This window comes from Myzus persicae, unplaced genomic scaffold (assembly GCF_001856785.1).
Source record: "Myzus persicae strain clone G006 unplaced genomic scaffold, MPER_G0061.0, whole genome shotgun sequence".
Lineage (NCBI taxonomy): Eukaryota > Metazoa > Arthropoda > Insecta > Hemiptera > Aphididae > Myzus > Myzus persicae.
This window is the reverse complement of record NW_019101352.1, coordinates 27,479-43,325: the sequence shown is the minus strand read 5'-3', so window position 1 is coordinate 43,325 and position 15,847 is coordinate 27,479. Positions and strand designations below refer to the sequence as shown.

General features: G+C 24.4%; 1 protein-coding gene across 1 annotated transcript; it reads left to right on the top strand.

Annotated features, from left to right (window-relative positions):
• Window positions 1-2,385: 2,385 nt before the first annotated feature.
• On the top strand, window positions 2,386-15,774 carry LOC111028746. Its single transcript, XM_022307486.1, has 8 exons — window positions 2,386-2,516; window positions 9,342-9,394; window positions 10,236-10,253; window positions 12,239-12,241; window positions 13,573-13,593; window positions 14,550-14,561; window positions 14,743-14,847; window positions 15,591-15,774. Exons 1-8 carry the CDS (start codon window positions 2,435-2,437, stop codon window positions 15,630-15,632), a joined length of 336 nt encoding a protein of 111 aa, XP_022163178.1. The 5' UTR covers window positions 2,386-2,434; the 3' UTR covers window positions 15,633-15,774.
• The last annotated feature ends 73 nt before the right edge of the window (window positions 15,775-15,847 follow it).

Genomic DNA, 15,847 nt, shown 5'->3' with positions numbered 1-15,847 from the left:
GTAAACTCGAAAAATTGTTTTAAAAAATTGTAAATTTTAGTTGTTACAAAATATATTAAACGAGAAAATGAGTATTTTATTTTTAAGAAGTATATTTTATTTTAGATCTATTTACCTAAAATCCCTAATAAAATCTTTATTCTGTACAATTAAACTAAAGTAGGACCTACATAACACATACAATATCAAACTATTGAATGGTCTTAAATATATTGTTACCGTTTAGATATATATTAAGGAAGTTATCCAGGCACCATTTGTTTTCCCAGTCTCTGACCCATTCGCAACACGGCAAATTTATGTTTTGCAGAACCATCCACGTGTTATTACTTTTAATATTAGAGCAAAATGATCTATTATTAAACTTTAAACTAAGAATATTACCTGTGTCCATATTCTTTGGATTTTTTACAATATTTTAATTTTCATACAATATATAAAGATTTTTAAATTGTAATAATTTACTCACTCATCACTTACATACATATTAAAATATTTAAAAAAAAAAACGAATTTATGGACACGGGTCATATTTTGAACTTACATTTTGATAATAGGTGAATTCACTCTAATAAAAAAAAATTATTAACACAGGGTTGGTTCTGCTAAACGTAAATTTACTATATGACGCGTGGGTCAGAAAGAGAAAAAAAGTGCCCTGTCATAGTATATTATTAAGTACTTATTATATAAGTATATTATTTGAAAATTCCCATGATCAAATTTTGAATAAATTCATTATTGAAGAAAAAGGGGGGGTGAGCATGCTTGGTAAATCACTTTGTATGCTATTAAATAATAATCTTTAATAACCCAGGGTCGTAAGTGGTATACGTCAAATCTAATTCTGACCCCGTCGCAAATTTGCAATAACTTTGATTGTTAGTTTTTAGATTTAACTTCTGTAAATTTAAATACATACCCGGATACATATATTAAACTGCCAAAATGTATAGATTAATTAATAAGACAAGATCATGCTAATAATTGATAAAACCAATAGCGTTATACCGCGTTGATCAAACAAATAGTATGTGTGCATCAATTTAATACCACTTGCTTCCGTTTGTTTCAAGCGTATTAATTAAAGACTCGATTTAATAGGTATTGCAACTTTTTATTGATATCAGATTAATCAAATCTGATCAAATCTATACACGGGTGGTCTTCCTGTTTAATTTTATTTTGCAATTTTTTGCAGTTTTCAACGGTTTTGCAATTTTTGCACACTTCATGTGATAAAATAGTATACAAATTATTATTTTTCGGGTAATTTTATAGTAAAAATATAATTACGATATAAATGTTCACATGATGAGTGTCGTTATATTATTAATATATCGATAGTAATAATTTATCGGCCAACGTATTCCAGGTCCCAATAAGAAAATACTTAAAGATAAATTTAAATGTGCCTTAAAAAAAAATGAAAAATATGAAACTATTAAAACTTACTCAGTGATTATGGCCGGAAATCAAAATGTTTGTTTAGATATAACTCCAAATGTTTTAAATTATTTTAAATATGTACAAATAACAAGTTTAGAAGTTGAAAGTACTTTTTCATTAAATAAACATACTTTAAGTAACAGACAATACAATTTTAAGAACAGAATTTAGAAATGTAATTCAACTATAAATTTTAATTCAGAAAAATAACATATTTTAATTTTTAAATAGGTGTACTTTTTAAAATATTATTTTATAATTCTGTAATTTTTTTATGTCTATTATGTTGTTTAAGTAAGTAATGAACAACTCTAAATCGTATAATATGATATAATATGATTTTATTATGTAACTTTAATATACCTATTTTTCATTGCGGTTTTGATATATTTTCATTGCAATTTTGACATATTTTTAGTGCAATTTTGACAGATTTCCAATTTTGAAGATATCCAATCTTTACTAATAATATTGAACTAGAACTACGAATTAATATAGGTATGCGCCATGCGGTATATAAACTATAAAACTATTGTAAAATTTCAGTATAATATTATTTGAAATTTTTATTTAAAACAATTAATAAATATATTTAATACTAGTTAAGAGTTTCGTTTTTAAGTTAATTAAGAGTTACATGATTAAATTTAATATTTATCCAGAATAATATCTATATGGATATATTGTTTATATTATAAATATTAACTTTCAATTATTTTTATTTTTATTATGATATGCATTGCCCATAATTATAATATTTTTACAAAAAACGAATTATACTTCCAAATTCAAAATATGAGTAGGTCCATTTGTGGTACTGCGGTACAGTTGATTCGTTATTCATGTCCATCTATAGGTATATTGGTATACATATACATCGAGGGTGTGCGCCAAAGTCGTGGAGCGGTTGCGCCACTGTCGGTGTAAAAACTGAATACTTCTTGTGAGTGACACTCATTTGGTAAACTCAAGTCTAGGTCCAACCATGCAGCACATCAGCTTTGCAGTAGTTTATATTGTAATTTTTGGACTGTCATCGTCCAACTTCTTGGACTGTCATCTTCAAGGTATTTATTTATAATCTTAATTTATATTTTTTCATAATATTTTGAATAAAAAAATACGAAAATAGTTATTATAATATTTTAAAATGAAATAATATGAATTTTAAATTTATATTTTTGTTGTATCATAATTAATAAGTATAATTCACACTTTAAGGTATATTATAAATATCTACGTAGAAAAAAAATAGTTATTTTTAGTAAGTATTAATTTAAATTGAAACATTTTCAATAATTAAACAATTGTTAATCCCGATTTTTATGATTATAATTAATAGTTTATACATAACTGTTAATAATTCATAACAATATGATTTTCGACTGATGTTACTTTATTATATTGCGATTTGAAAATATGTAGTATGTACTATCCTTTTAGTTTTTAATTGAGATTTACTTCGTCACATTGACCATTTGCTCAAATTATTATACATACATTTTAAATAAGTGATAATAAATAATAATACATGATATTTTATTTAATTGTATCATTCAATTGATGCAGTTTGGATTTATTTTTAAATTGTAATGCCTAAATATTTAAAATATTCTTTTTATGTTGTGATTTAGTTTTAATGGGCGTTTCAAGTTACCCGTTATGTTTCTATAAAAGGCTACAATAAAATTACATTTTAAAAACACAGAAAATATAAATTAACATTTAAAATCATTTTATTTTTTTATTGACGAATTTAATAGTTATCCATAAATGAATCATACCAGGGCATTCAGTAATAACTACAATAAACATATTAAGTATCTATGTTTAAATCTAATAAATAAATCACATACAATTATTAAATATGCTTTTCCAGCTTTAAGCATGTAAAAACTTCCTAAAAAAAGTTTTACGTTAAAAAGTATTAAACTTATAAACAAATATTGACAAAAATCGAAAAAGGTAGATTAAATATTTGATATGTGCTAAAAATTTCCATTGTTTGGTTTTACACAGAAAATAGGTAGATGCCCAAAATGTATTATATAAAATTAAAAATATGTCTTCTTTTAGTCTGAATTTTTATGTTATTATTATTACATATATTTTTTTTATAATAAAAAAATAAACTTAAAATTTTTTTGTTAACTGATTGCACTTAAAAATAATCAAAGATTTTTATAAATAAAAATACCCTCTTCTGGTCTGAAGACACAGAATATTTTATAATAATAACTATATTAATATCACAATATACCTATAGGTCAACTAGTGAAAACATAATTAACTTAAGTAGTTATATACTCATATTATGTTTCGGATGTGTATTTTTAAAATAACGTTCAGCATTTTAATCAATATGTAATGTAGGCATTGTGCCTATGAAGAATGGGTTAATAAGGTAATTAATTATGATTTCTATTCTCCACCCTCTATAGGATTAAGTAGATTATAGTTATTATATTTGGTTTAAATAGAACATAATATATTTATTTGCATTAAATTACTTTGGCGTTATTTTAAGACTTTAAATTTAATACCAACAATTGTATTATACGAATGCTCGTACTAGTTTGAAAAATCCAATACCTAACGAAAAATTAAAAACGAGATTTTCATTTTAATTTTTTAATCATAAAACATATTTGTCTCAATAGCAGCATTTATAAAATCGTTTTTCATCTATAGATCACCTAATCAGTCATAGTCAGTCAGTGCCTTATTTTGTCTATTTAATTATTATTTTTATTTTTATTGATCATAGGCCATAGCTTAGCTGTGGTCGTTAGCTTTTAATCTGTTATTTTACATAATTTTTATACAACTAGGTAATAGTTAAAAAAAATAATTATAACTTGTAAGTTATAACTATTCATATTGTATATCAAATGTTATATTTCTCCATTTAATGCCTTTTTCTGGTTTGCGATCGGGTCGGATCAATTCGTGGAGGTTCTCTGTTATGTAGTGATCTTTTCTGATCACTGAATCTGCATTTCACAATTAGGTGTATGCTCTATCACTACACATGATATGTATTATTGTATTCTGTTGGTGGTTAGTTTTGCATGAAGTGTTTATGTGTAAGGTGGGTGTGGCTGAGTCTCAGTATGTTTATTATTATTTCTGTTTTTCTGAATAAAATAAATTACAATTATATAATTGTCACCAGGGATTTATATTTTGTTTTATTTCTCGTAAATAGTGTTTTGTTTCGATCAGTGATTTTGCCAGATACAGTGCGTGAATAAGTTTATATTACGTTTTTTATGTCTTTTCTTATTTTATTGTATTTTAGTTTGGGTACATCAGATACTGTCGTATTTTTAGCATGTTAAGTACTCAGCTAAAAAATGTCTATATTTTTACCATTTCTCGGTGTCCAAACAAAAGTATAAATTGCACATTTTTGTTTTGTGCTTTTAAATGTTGGTTTCTTTCATATCAATATTTTTAGATTTACATACAATTATAATATACCTATAACATATTTTGTTAAAGTTTACTATACTATATAATTATTTTTTTAAATTATAAAATAATGTTATAGTTATTTCGAAAACCTAAGTTTATAACCATAATCTACAGATTAACCAATTAATCATGTATTTCAATATATGTAGAAAGTCTTTAGTTTTGCGACTTAAGGATAAGTACCTGTCAGTCCAGTTTTCATCATGCGTATTATTTTGCTTCAAGCAAAAATAACATTTCAGACTCAATTTAATTTTTGACAACTATTACAGTACATAATTCATTATGAAGTATGTACATATTAGTTATGTTAAAAACTAAGAAAGAATAAGTCCTAATGTCAAATTAAGTTGGAATTATCCAGTAAAATAATATTTTTCCTTACCGAAAAGTTATTTGATCGGTTAAATTTAATAATTTTAGTCATTAATTATTAACAGACTATAGCCCAAGAGAAAATCGCTTATAATAATAATTATATCTCCATATTTAACTAAGACTAATATTATAATACCTACAATATACTACATATATATATTATATGAAAAAGTTTTGAATCTCCACTTCACAACTATATTGTTCTATGATAATACTTTCCCATCATAATTAGATAGTTAAGAATATATCGTTCAAAGGACTGCTAACGCTTAAGTGGATGTCAGGGCAATATTTGTTTTCTCTCTCAGACATACGTGCAACATAAATAAAACGGTTTCACCTGTAAAATCGTTTTTATAATTTTTGAGTTATCTTAGAATAAAATTACCAATTGCAAAAAATATAGATGACAGTATGAGATATCGGTTTTATATTTTATTATTATTTGACTTTGTACTCGAATTTTAAAATAGAAATAAAAATTTGTAAATTGTAACTATGTTTAAATTATTTTGACACCATATTTAGACAAATCGATACGTCAAAAATGTTTAAATATTATTCTCTATTGTTTTTGTGATGGATGATGATTTTACTCTAAGATAACCAACGCAAAAACATCAAATATGATTCTACGTAAATGCGTTTTGTCTATGTTGCAAGTGGGCCAGGTAGGGAAAACAAACAGTGCGCTGACATCCTCTTAAGATTTTTCATTAGTTTAGAGTTTAGGTTAATATAATTAGTAATTACAGAACACTCAATTAGTTAGCTATAAAGCCCCAAACTATATAAACACGTACAAGTTACAATTCCAAGAACAGAAATATATACTAGTATAGATTGTATTATGCAATCTTACTAATATTTGTATCCATGATGATGTTATAGAGTATAGACAATCTAATAAAGGATTATAAATATTAATTGTCTGTAGATACAAACTGCAGTAGGTTATTACATCCTAAGTATAATAAACATGCATTTTAACAACTAGGTATGTTCAATATTCAAAGGGTATATTACTATATTATAGCATATAGGTAACTACTATGGTTATTTATTTGATTAACTTGAAACTTCTAATATTCAGTTTAATCGGACTAATACTGCAATGTATACATGTGCTATAAAATCTTATTTTTGCTATTTAATAGAATAAATATTGTATAAAAAATATTATCATTAATTATAAGTTGAATATTTTAATTTCATAAAAATACTCAAAATTATATTATTATGTAGTAAATACTTTATAAATAAGTAGAAAAAATTTGATTTATTAAAAGACAAATCATTTTTCAAGAACTACCCAATAAAATTATGTTTTAAGTTGTATTTATATTTTATAGTCAACACTATAATTATTACTAAAATATTATATAACGTAAAAACCTTTAAGAAAATGTATAGGGTATTACTTATTACTTTTTCCTAGGGTGATACTTATAAATTGTTTTTTTCTACTTTTTCTACATAAACCTATTCTGTGCATTTTCAAAATTATTTCAGTAGGTATCATTGGAGATTACAATGCTTGCATAGTTACATATTATTATAAAATCAAAGATGTTGCTTTGTAGGAAGATACCTATTTCTCATTATGACTTTGAAATAATACAAAATATATATAATATGCACCTTGTGCAAATAAATAAAAACTGATTATTTAACAATTTGTCGATACGATGTTTTAATAAGAAGTTAATATTATTTCCTCTATCTTAGAAAAAAAAAATGAATTATCCAGATGGAAATAATCTGTTAGGACATTTTGAACAACCTGTACCTAAATTACGTACACTTTTTAAGCAGCCTCGTCTGTCCCGACATTTATTAAGGGGAAATCAATTTCACAAACAGATAAACAACGTCGTTGAAATGGATTATAAGTATGAAAGGTGATGCAGAATACAAAAAAGTTTTTATTCAGAGTTCAAATATGTTTTCATAATTAATTTCGTTACATGCAATTGGACGTCGTACTGATGGAACTCGCTATAGACATGTTTTTGATATAACCTACAACGACAGGTTCCAAAAAAATGTATGTATTATATTTAATTTTCTTTGGAACACAGCAGTATGTGTACATGTAGTATTTACTAATTAGGAAGTAAATAATAATACTATACGTAATGGTAAAATGTTTCAAGTCCCAACTAATATTATTTTTCGAATCTTTACAAAATCGTTATTTTTGGTCGAAATTTGTGCTTGAAATGCTTACAAACCAACTATACCATTCTAGCTACCAGAAACTTAATTCGAGTTTTGAAGCATGGTAACAAATGCATTCATCGCTCAACTCAGACTAATTATAAATTACTCATTATTAGCTATTAATTTCTACGGTAATATAATATATAAATATAGGTATGTAAAAATGATTTTTTTTGTTTTCCTTCTATAATAGACTCAAAAACCACTGGACCGTTTTCAATAAAAAATATATCAATAGATTCCTCGAGACTCGAAGTTTGTTTACAGCTTATTTTTTCATTCCCAATAGGTTGCCTTAGAGTTTAGGCATTTAGGATGTCTCACACTTAGTCACACATGCATTTAGTTTTGGCTCACAAAAGTCGAATATATTTTTGTTAATTTAAATGGTTGCATCGGTAATATGTTATATTACTATGATAATATAAGTAGAAATATGGCACATGTAAATAAATATACCAATCTTTTTTTTCATTTAGTATTGGACTATTACAACTCGACAATAAGCTAGTAAACAATATATTATTATACTAATATACAATAGGTATATAGGTAATTACTTAAAAATATATAGCTTATCATGATAACAAATATAAAATAATGATGAATAAGATTCTTTGCACAATAACAAAATATATAAATACATAGGTAACTATACTAACTTGTATTATATGATAAGATACAAACATCATAATAAAATAATATATAATTATATTAAAGTGCGATATTAACTATTATAAATTATAATATAATGAATAATTGGATAATATACAAAATATTAGCTTAAAAGATTAACGTTTGTGTACCACCTTAGCTAAAAGGGAAATAAGTGGACCAATTATAAAATTTAAATTAGAAACAAATTGAGATATCATAGCTCAGATGTTTTTGGGGGAAAATTTTTTTTTGTAACGGCTTCAGCATAAGATTTCGTTTAGTGCTGAACAATAAATATATTTAAAAACGAATCAAATAATATTAAAGTAAAATATCTATGAACACAATTTTAATGATTCTCTTATTATTATAAGGTACTCTCATGATTTGCTTTCGAGTTCCGCATATATTTTTTACGTAAGCATAGATATAATAAAAACAAATACCGGAATACCTGCAAGATATAGGTAAAAATCTTGACAATATATAAGATTTACGTAGGCGGTAGGCTTATAATAAGCATTCCTTGAATCTTTTTCCAGTTTTTCCAGTGCTTACATCAAAAATATGTCCGGAATTAAGAAGTGGAAAATCTTAAACATAATCGTTGTAATTGTGTTTGCATTAAATATTTCAACTGGGGCAAAACGGGAAACGTTAGACAGATATATTAGTATAGATTAATTATTATTTAAACATTTTCAACCCGGACGAAATCGCGTAATGCAGCAAGTTTATTTACATATAAATAACACATTTTGGGCTTATTTTACATTTTTACAGAAAACAGAAATATTATTTTAAAACTTTTGCTCCCTAATGTATGATATCTTATATTATCATAATACTTTTTTGTTTCCGTATTCATTTCCGTACTAGGTAAGGCCTTGGGTTGTATATTATAATAATAATATGTAATACAATGATATCCGCTTAGAATTATATTTTAATGTTATATCTATTTTCATCAGTGGCAGATTTTGGTGTAAAATAATACCTACATAATAGTAAATAATATGTACGTTTTATTATGTTCAAAATGTTAAATTAATATTTATTAATGATTTCCAAAATTATTTCTTTTCCGATCGAAAGGTATTTACTTTACAGATGTATGTAGAGTGTAGACCTATTATGTTATTGTTTTATTGTTTCAGATACAGCTTACAGAGAGATAAAACGTTTATTCCCATCAGAATGGAAACGAGCAGTAAGTGATTTGTTATTATTTACTAGTTATTACTATATACAAAACATATAGCTTGTAAACATACCTACAACAATATTATAGGTACGTAATTTAATGCTGTTGAGTGTTGGATGTATATTATAATATTATATCTGTAAAAAGTCAAAAATTGATAACTATTATCATTAATTCACATATTGCTATTATTATTTAGATGCGTATTATTTTTATCCTTAATTTATCTAATTTTAGGTTACCTACATAATTTCTTTAAGTGAGAGAATAATACATTTTTAGTCACCGTATTAGAGTAGGTATTTGTTATTTACAGTAATCTTTAAAAATGTATAACTTTTATAACTCACAGAAGTGTAACGATTAATATTCAAACAAATTTCAAAGAATGTTCATGATTAATAATTATTATTCATCTTTACAGTTTAAGGGTACACCTGTACTAAATAATTTTTACCATTGTTTATGGTATAAAAAGAAAAAATACAAAACAAAAGATTGCCTGCCTAGGTAGTAATTGTTTACTGACAGCAAATTCTACTTTCTGGTAATTTCTCGTATAGTACATTTTTAAAATGTGCGTATAAAACAAATGATATGAAAACGAGAAAGAATTCTTTTGTTGTTTCATTAATTGTATTTTGCTGCACCTATTAATAATAGAAATAATATACTTACTAATTAAAGTATTATATAATATTCTTCTTGTAAAAGAAACTAAAATTCCTGAATTATAAAACAAATTGTTTGATACATAAATAAATTACCTACCTATAAAAAATATTGTGATTTCTGTTATTATTTTGTACTATTGTTAATAATTTAATCAATTTAATCAATTTTTTAGTCTAACCTTGGAGGCAGAGTAAGTATCTGAAACGTTATTGCTATATATTAGAGTAAGAACTTAATATCATAAATGTATTTTATATTGTCCAAGTAGGCATTTTATCTTCATTTCTTTGCTCGCTGTTATTTTGTTAATTTAGAAATATATTTTTTTTAATAAAGAAAAATAATATGTACCTATAAAGATAAACAACAAGCTCGTTTTTAGTGACCTACATATTTTATGACACAAGTTCATCATCTCAAGATATGTTGGTACATTGTACAATATATCCATGGGACATGAACCCTAGTATAATAATATCATAATAAATATATTTTCGTAATTCCCTTGAGATAGTGGATTTTTAAAAATGTAAAATATATTTCATAAATGGTTTAAATAGTTTTCATATAACAGTTTATAATATTTAAAATACGATTTTTGAATACCTATAACCTATCTGTGTTTGATTAAATAAATAAATAATAATTTATTCATTGATTTAGGTTGGGTTTGCCTTTCACAACTTTTACTGAGGTACCTACATGAGTGCCTTGCTATTATTTTTAAACGCTTCTGTATCACAAAATTATAAATAGTTAACTTGTGATAATAATATAATAATAATGTTATAATATGAATCGTTTAATCTTATTAGTATAAGATATTATCATTTATTTATATTCTTACTCCTTATGGGGGCACAAGTGGGGGTTGGGGAGCACAAGGGCACTTACGACGTGTCTCACCCAACATTTTGAATATAAAGAAATAACTTAAAATAAATTAATCTAAAACATAAGACACGCACAGTTATATACCTAATTATTATTATTATATAGGACAATCCTATGGAAAAAAAATGCTATCTGATGCATAGTTTAATAAGATTGTTATAGCCTATGGGTAGGTCACTACTCTGCACTAGTGGATTTAGGTTCACACTGATTTGTGGACTCAAACAATATTAATATTAGGTTCATAATAATAATATAATAACAACATCCCTGTTGTATTAATCACACAATATAGGTTGCAAATAGGCAAATACTTATATATTATATTATTTTACATAGGTATACATAAAAGGAAACTTAGATAGTTAGTTGGGGTATTTCGATTTAATATTTTTTGTCGCAAATACTTCGTAGTCATAATTTGTAAGTAGGTCAAAACATTAAAAAATAAAATTATGGACACATAAATTTGTGTCTGCAGATATTTTAACCAGATATTAAATTCTTGCGTATTCTCAAGCGTAACAAACTAAGAATATTAATATGAAATAGACCACAATTAACTAAATAAAAAGATGTTGATATGAAGCTGTATATTAAACTTATATCAGCCATAAATATGGCTGATATAAGTATAATATATAGCTATATAATGGTGAGGATATAGGGTGATTACTTATATCGACATGATCATGATACAAAATGATTTGCTTTAATTTGTCTTATGTATAATACAAACAAATGTGTGTAAATCTATTTGTTGTGCGTATTCTTTCCATTAACGACTAACTCCAAAATGTTTCAAGAGCAGAACATTTTCTAGTTTATACAAATGTTGCCACTGTTAGACGGTTGATTAAAATTATTTTATATAATTCTATACTAACAATAATATGCAATAAAAATTAAATGGACATGGACTACGATAAATGCTGCTAAAATGTATGCATACTAATTAGACGTAATACCTACCCGGCTACCCATAACATTTTGTGAGTAGGTACATTTGAAACAAATTTTACTTTACGTATTGGTACGTAATGTGTACTTATAGAATGGTTATAAATAAAATGAATACAAAAATTAATTTTAACAGTCAAGAACTTTTTATAGTTTAAAATGAAAGCAGATATATTTTTCAATAACGGGAATTGAAACATCCAACATTTTTAAAGAGAAGAAAATATTTAAATCTTCAATATTGATGATATAATTATAATAAATTATTAACATTTTTTTTCCTTTGGCAATCATTTTCATGGATATTTTGACAATACTCAGCTGGTAAGTTAACATATATTATTACGATATTACCTATACCTACAACCTACCTAATTTATAATATAAATTATTTCTTGTATCTTAAAATTCTTCCATGTATAATATAATATTGTAAATAGTATTATCTTGTATTATTAATTATTAATTAATTAGAGATATCTCTCTCGTTTGATTGAAAACAATAAAACCCATTACAAATAACAAGTCTATTCATAAATAAGATACTGTGTTAATATTTTTGCCTTTGTGGTATTTTATCGTTCTATATTTTTTAATTAGTGTAGTTTTAATATTAGCTCCAGTTTATTTTAATTTTATTAAATCATGAGGCATATTAAAACTAATATTTACATACAAACTGAGTTTGATGTAAATTGCGGATGCCGCATGGAGTCTGATAGAGGTAAATAATGCAAATATCTACTCACCAGCCATTATTAAGGATGGAATTTCAATGCACTTCTAATTGTTTTTCCGAATCACGCGATAAGGAAGTTTTCATTTTGCATTTTTCATAGATTTTAGAAGCATTTTTGAAGTTTTTAAATTCAAGTTTGAATTTGAAATTTTATTTTTGACTTTCTAGTATTGCTTAATGCTTTTACATGATTTTTATATACATTTAATGAGCTATAACTATGAACATGTAAATAAATATATTATTTAAACATTTTAAACATACAAAATAAAAATAATTAGTGGAAACGATTATTTTTTAAATTATAAAAATCTGTTTATAGAAGCCTTAAACGATCAGTTCTATTTGAAAAAAATTTTTTTCAATCCTTTAAAATGTATAATAAATGTTTATAAATATAAAAAAAAAGGTAGAGCATTATGCCAAAGTTTTAGGACATAAAAGCATTTTTATTAGGGCACTTTTAGGGCATCAAAATCCCAGCCCTAATTATTATTGTAGTGTTTACACTGTCATGTATTACCAACCATAGAACCTAATAATTATTTTATAGGCAATAGGTAAAATAAACTTTTTTTAATATACAACTATGTGGGTAAATAGTAAATACAACATAATATACTACAGTTTTATCATTTTCACCTATTCAATTTATACAAAATTCTGTACTTGAATTTTTATTTATTAAAACAAATTAGTTAGATTTAGATAAGTAGGTGATTTGTATTAAAGTTAATTAATATAAAACAAAATGAATAAATCATTTTTAACCGGTTAACAAAAAAAAGTTGTTATACCTATACAAACATACATTTGTAATGGGTAGGTATACCAACTGGTATTATTGTATATATATTTTTTTATCATTATTTATTACAAATACATTATAATATGAACTGTCATTAATATTTTATAGATGTGCCAATTGGACAGTAGAGTAAGTATTTAATAATATAAAAAATGAATAAATCGTACTAGAGTATAATATTGTAATTTATAGATAGTACCTACTTAATTACTGATATATTGACAGACTGCTATAAATTGGTGTCGTGGTTACTTACTCAAGAAAAACTTGAGAAACTTATTTTGAAAAACAACATATATTTTTTATAAAATATTTTATTTAAATGAATAAAATATACAAATTTATCTATATAATAATAAAACAAAAATGAGTTAGGCCTATGTTGACCAATTGATTATTGTAATAGTTCCCCATTGATTGTTGTTAATTTAGGGTGTTATTTACGAGCAGATAACCATGGTTAAAATATACAACTACCTATGATATTTATACATCAACTAAAATAGGCTTTAACAGACGATGTGTAATATACTAATATACATTTTTGGAAGCACCTTTTGTAACTCTAAATTAACTGCGACACACTCGGACCATATCAACAACTTTTTCCTTGGGACGCACTCCACTACGTTAAAAATATGACCTTTTTCTTCGGGATGCACTCGGGTACTATGTTATTTTTGAAACATTAAATAAGGGTATTTTTAAGATGTACTAGGAGGAAACTCACTCTAATTCAACATATTTTACTGAAGTAATTATTAAATTGAAATAGTAGCACAAAATTTAACATTATTTACTGGTGGAAAGTAGTTCCGATAATGAAACAATACGAATGTAAAATATAGTAAAATATGAAATGATCATAAGAAACTCTTTACTATTTAAATTAGTATATATCTAATACAAAAATAAGTTATGGACATCTATGAGTTGTAATAAGTGACAACTTAATATACAACTTAATTCTGGCTTTACAATATCATTACTTACTATTTAAAAATGATTTTGATATCCTACATTATTAAAGTTGTATGTCTATATATATAATAACAAATGAATTATTTTTTATATGCTACTGACAGAATTGTGGAGGGGTAAGTTAAAATAGTTATTAAAAACATATTTTATATGTACAAATAAAACAATTATTATTTAATAATATTAAAACCATTCTGTAAATATCCATAAATGTAGATAGCTCAGCTTTTATACTATATAAAATGTGTAAAAAAAAAAATTCTATTAAAATAACATTCATTTATTGTTTTCTACTAGTTTTTTGTCGGTAAGAAATTTGTTGGATATTCCATGTTTGATAACAATTATGGCAAAATGAGAAAAAATAGTAAAACTGAACCGAAAATAGACAATTATGAAAACGTAAGTTTATTTTACATTGAAATAGTATAAAAAATAGTATAAAAACCTAACATGAAATAAATTGTGCATGCATTCAACTTTATTCCACACTTAAATGGACTTTTCACTATGAAGCATTTTGATTTATTTTCATAGTTATTAAGCTAACTTTTTAAACGAACAGTACTCAGTAGGACTACAGAACACCTTTTATGAATTATAAATTTAAAATAAAATGGAAATGATTAATTATAAGTTCGACCAACCCTTATAAATATTAGTATGTAAAATATAATACATTTTAAGTGTATTATACCTAAAATATAAATATAATTTTATAAAACAAAACATTAAAGTAACCCAAATCATAAAAAAATTAGTTGTAGTTGTCTTAATTTTATAATTTATGTATATACATTATTTGTTGTTTTTTTAATTTATAAATAAAAAATATTATATTTCAGTTACAAAATAATTATATTTGAAAAAATAGCTGATATTCTTTGAATTATTGGTATAATCAATATACTATTGGTATGCAATTATTATGTATTTCAAAAAAACAATTTTGAGTGAAGTTAATTCATTAAATTTATCTATTTATCAACTTAAGTTACATATAATGAAAAAATGTTGTTGATAATAATTTGCTAAGTAATAATTATTAATATTTTCAATCTTACAATGTTATGTAATATAATAAAGTTTGATATAAATAAAAATAGAGTACCTATATCATGTAACATTTCAAAACTATGTTTCAGGTACCATACGACTCAAGTAATTACGTAAAATGGCATCATTGAACTAAATCGTATCATCAAAATGTTACATGTTGATATTATAGATGAACATTATTGTTGAATAATAATTAATAAGTTATAGTTTACTAGTTTGAAAACACTTAGTTTCATTATTTAAGTACTTATTAATAAATAAATCATAGTATTTACTGTTTAATTTAATTCACGTCTCTTTAAACATATTCAATGTTTCTAAAATAGAGTATATAAAAATGTAA

Bases quoted from the DNA above. Each gene is read 5' to 3' on its own strand.
- LOC111028746 (XM_022307486.1), top strand. From the start codon at position 2,435: ATGCAGCACATCAGCTTTGCAGTAGTTTATATTGTAATTTTTGGACTG. The intron at 2,517-9,341 runs GTATTTATTTAT...TTATTGTTTCAG, and splicing joins CTTGGACTGTCATCTTCAAG to ATACAGCTTACAGAGAGATA. The intron at 14,848-15,590 runs GTAAGTTTATTT...ACTATGTTTCAG, and splicing joins AAATAGACAATTATGAAAAC to GTACCATACGACTCAAGTAA.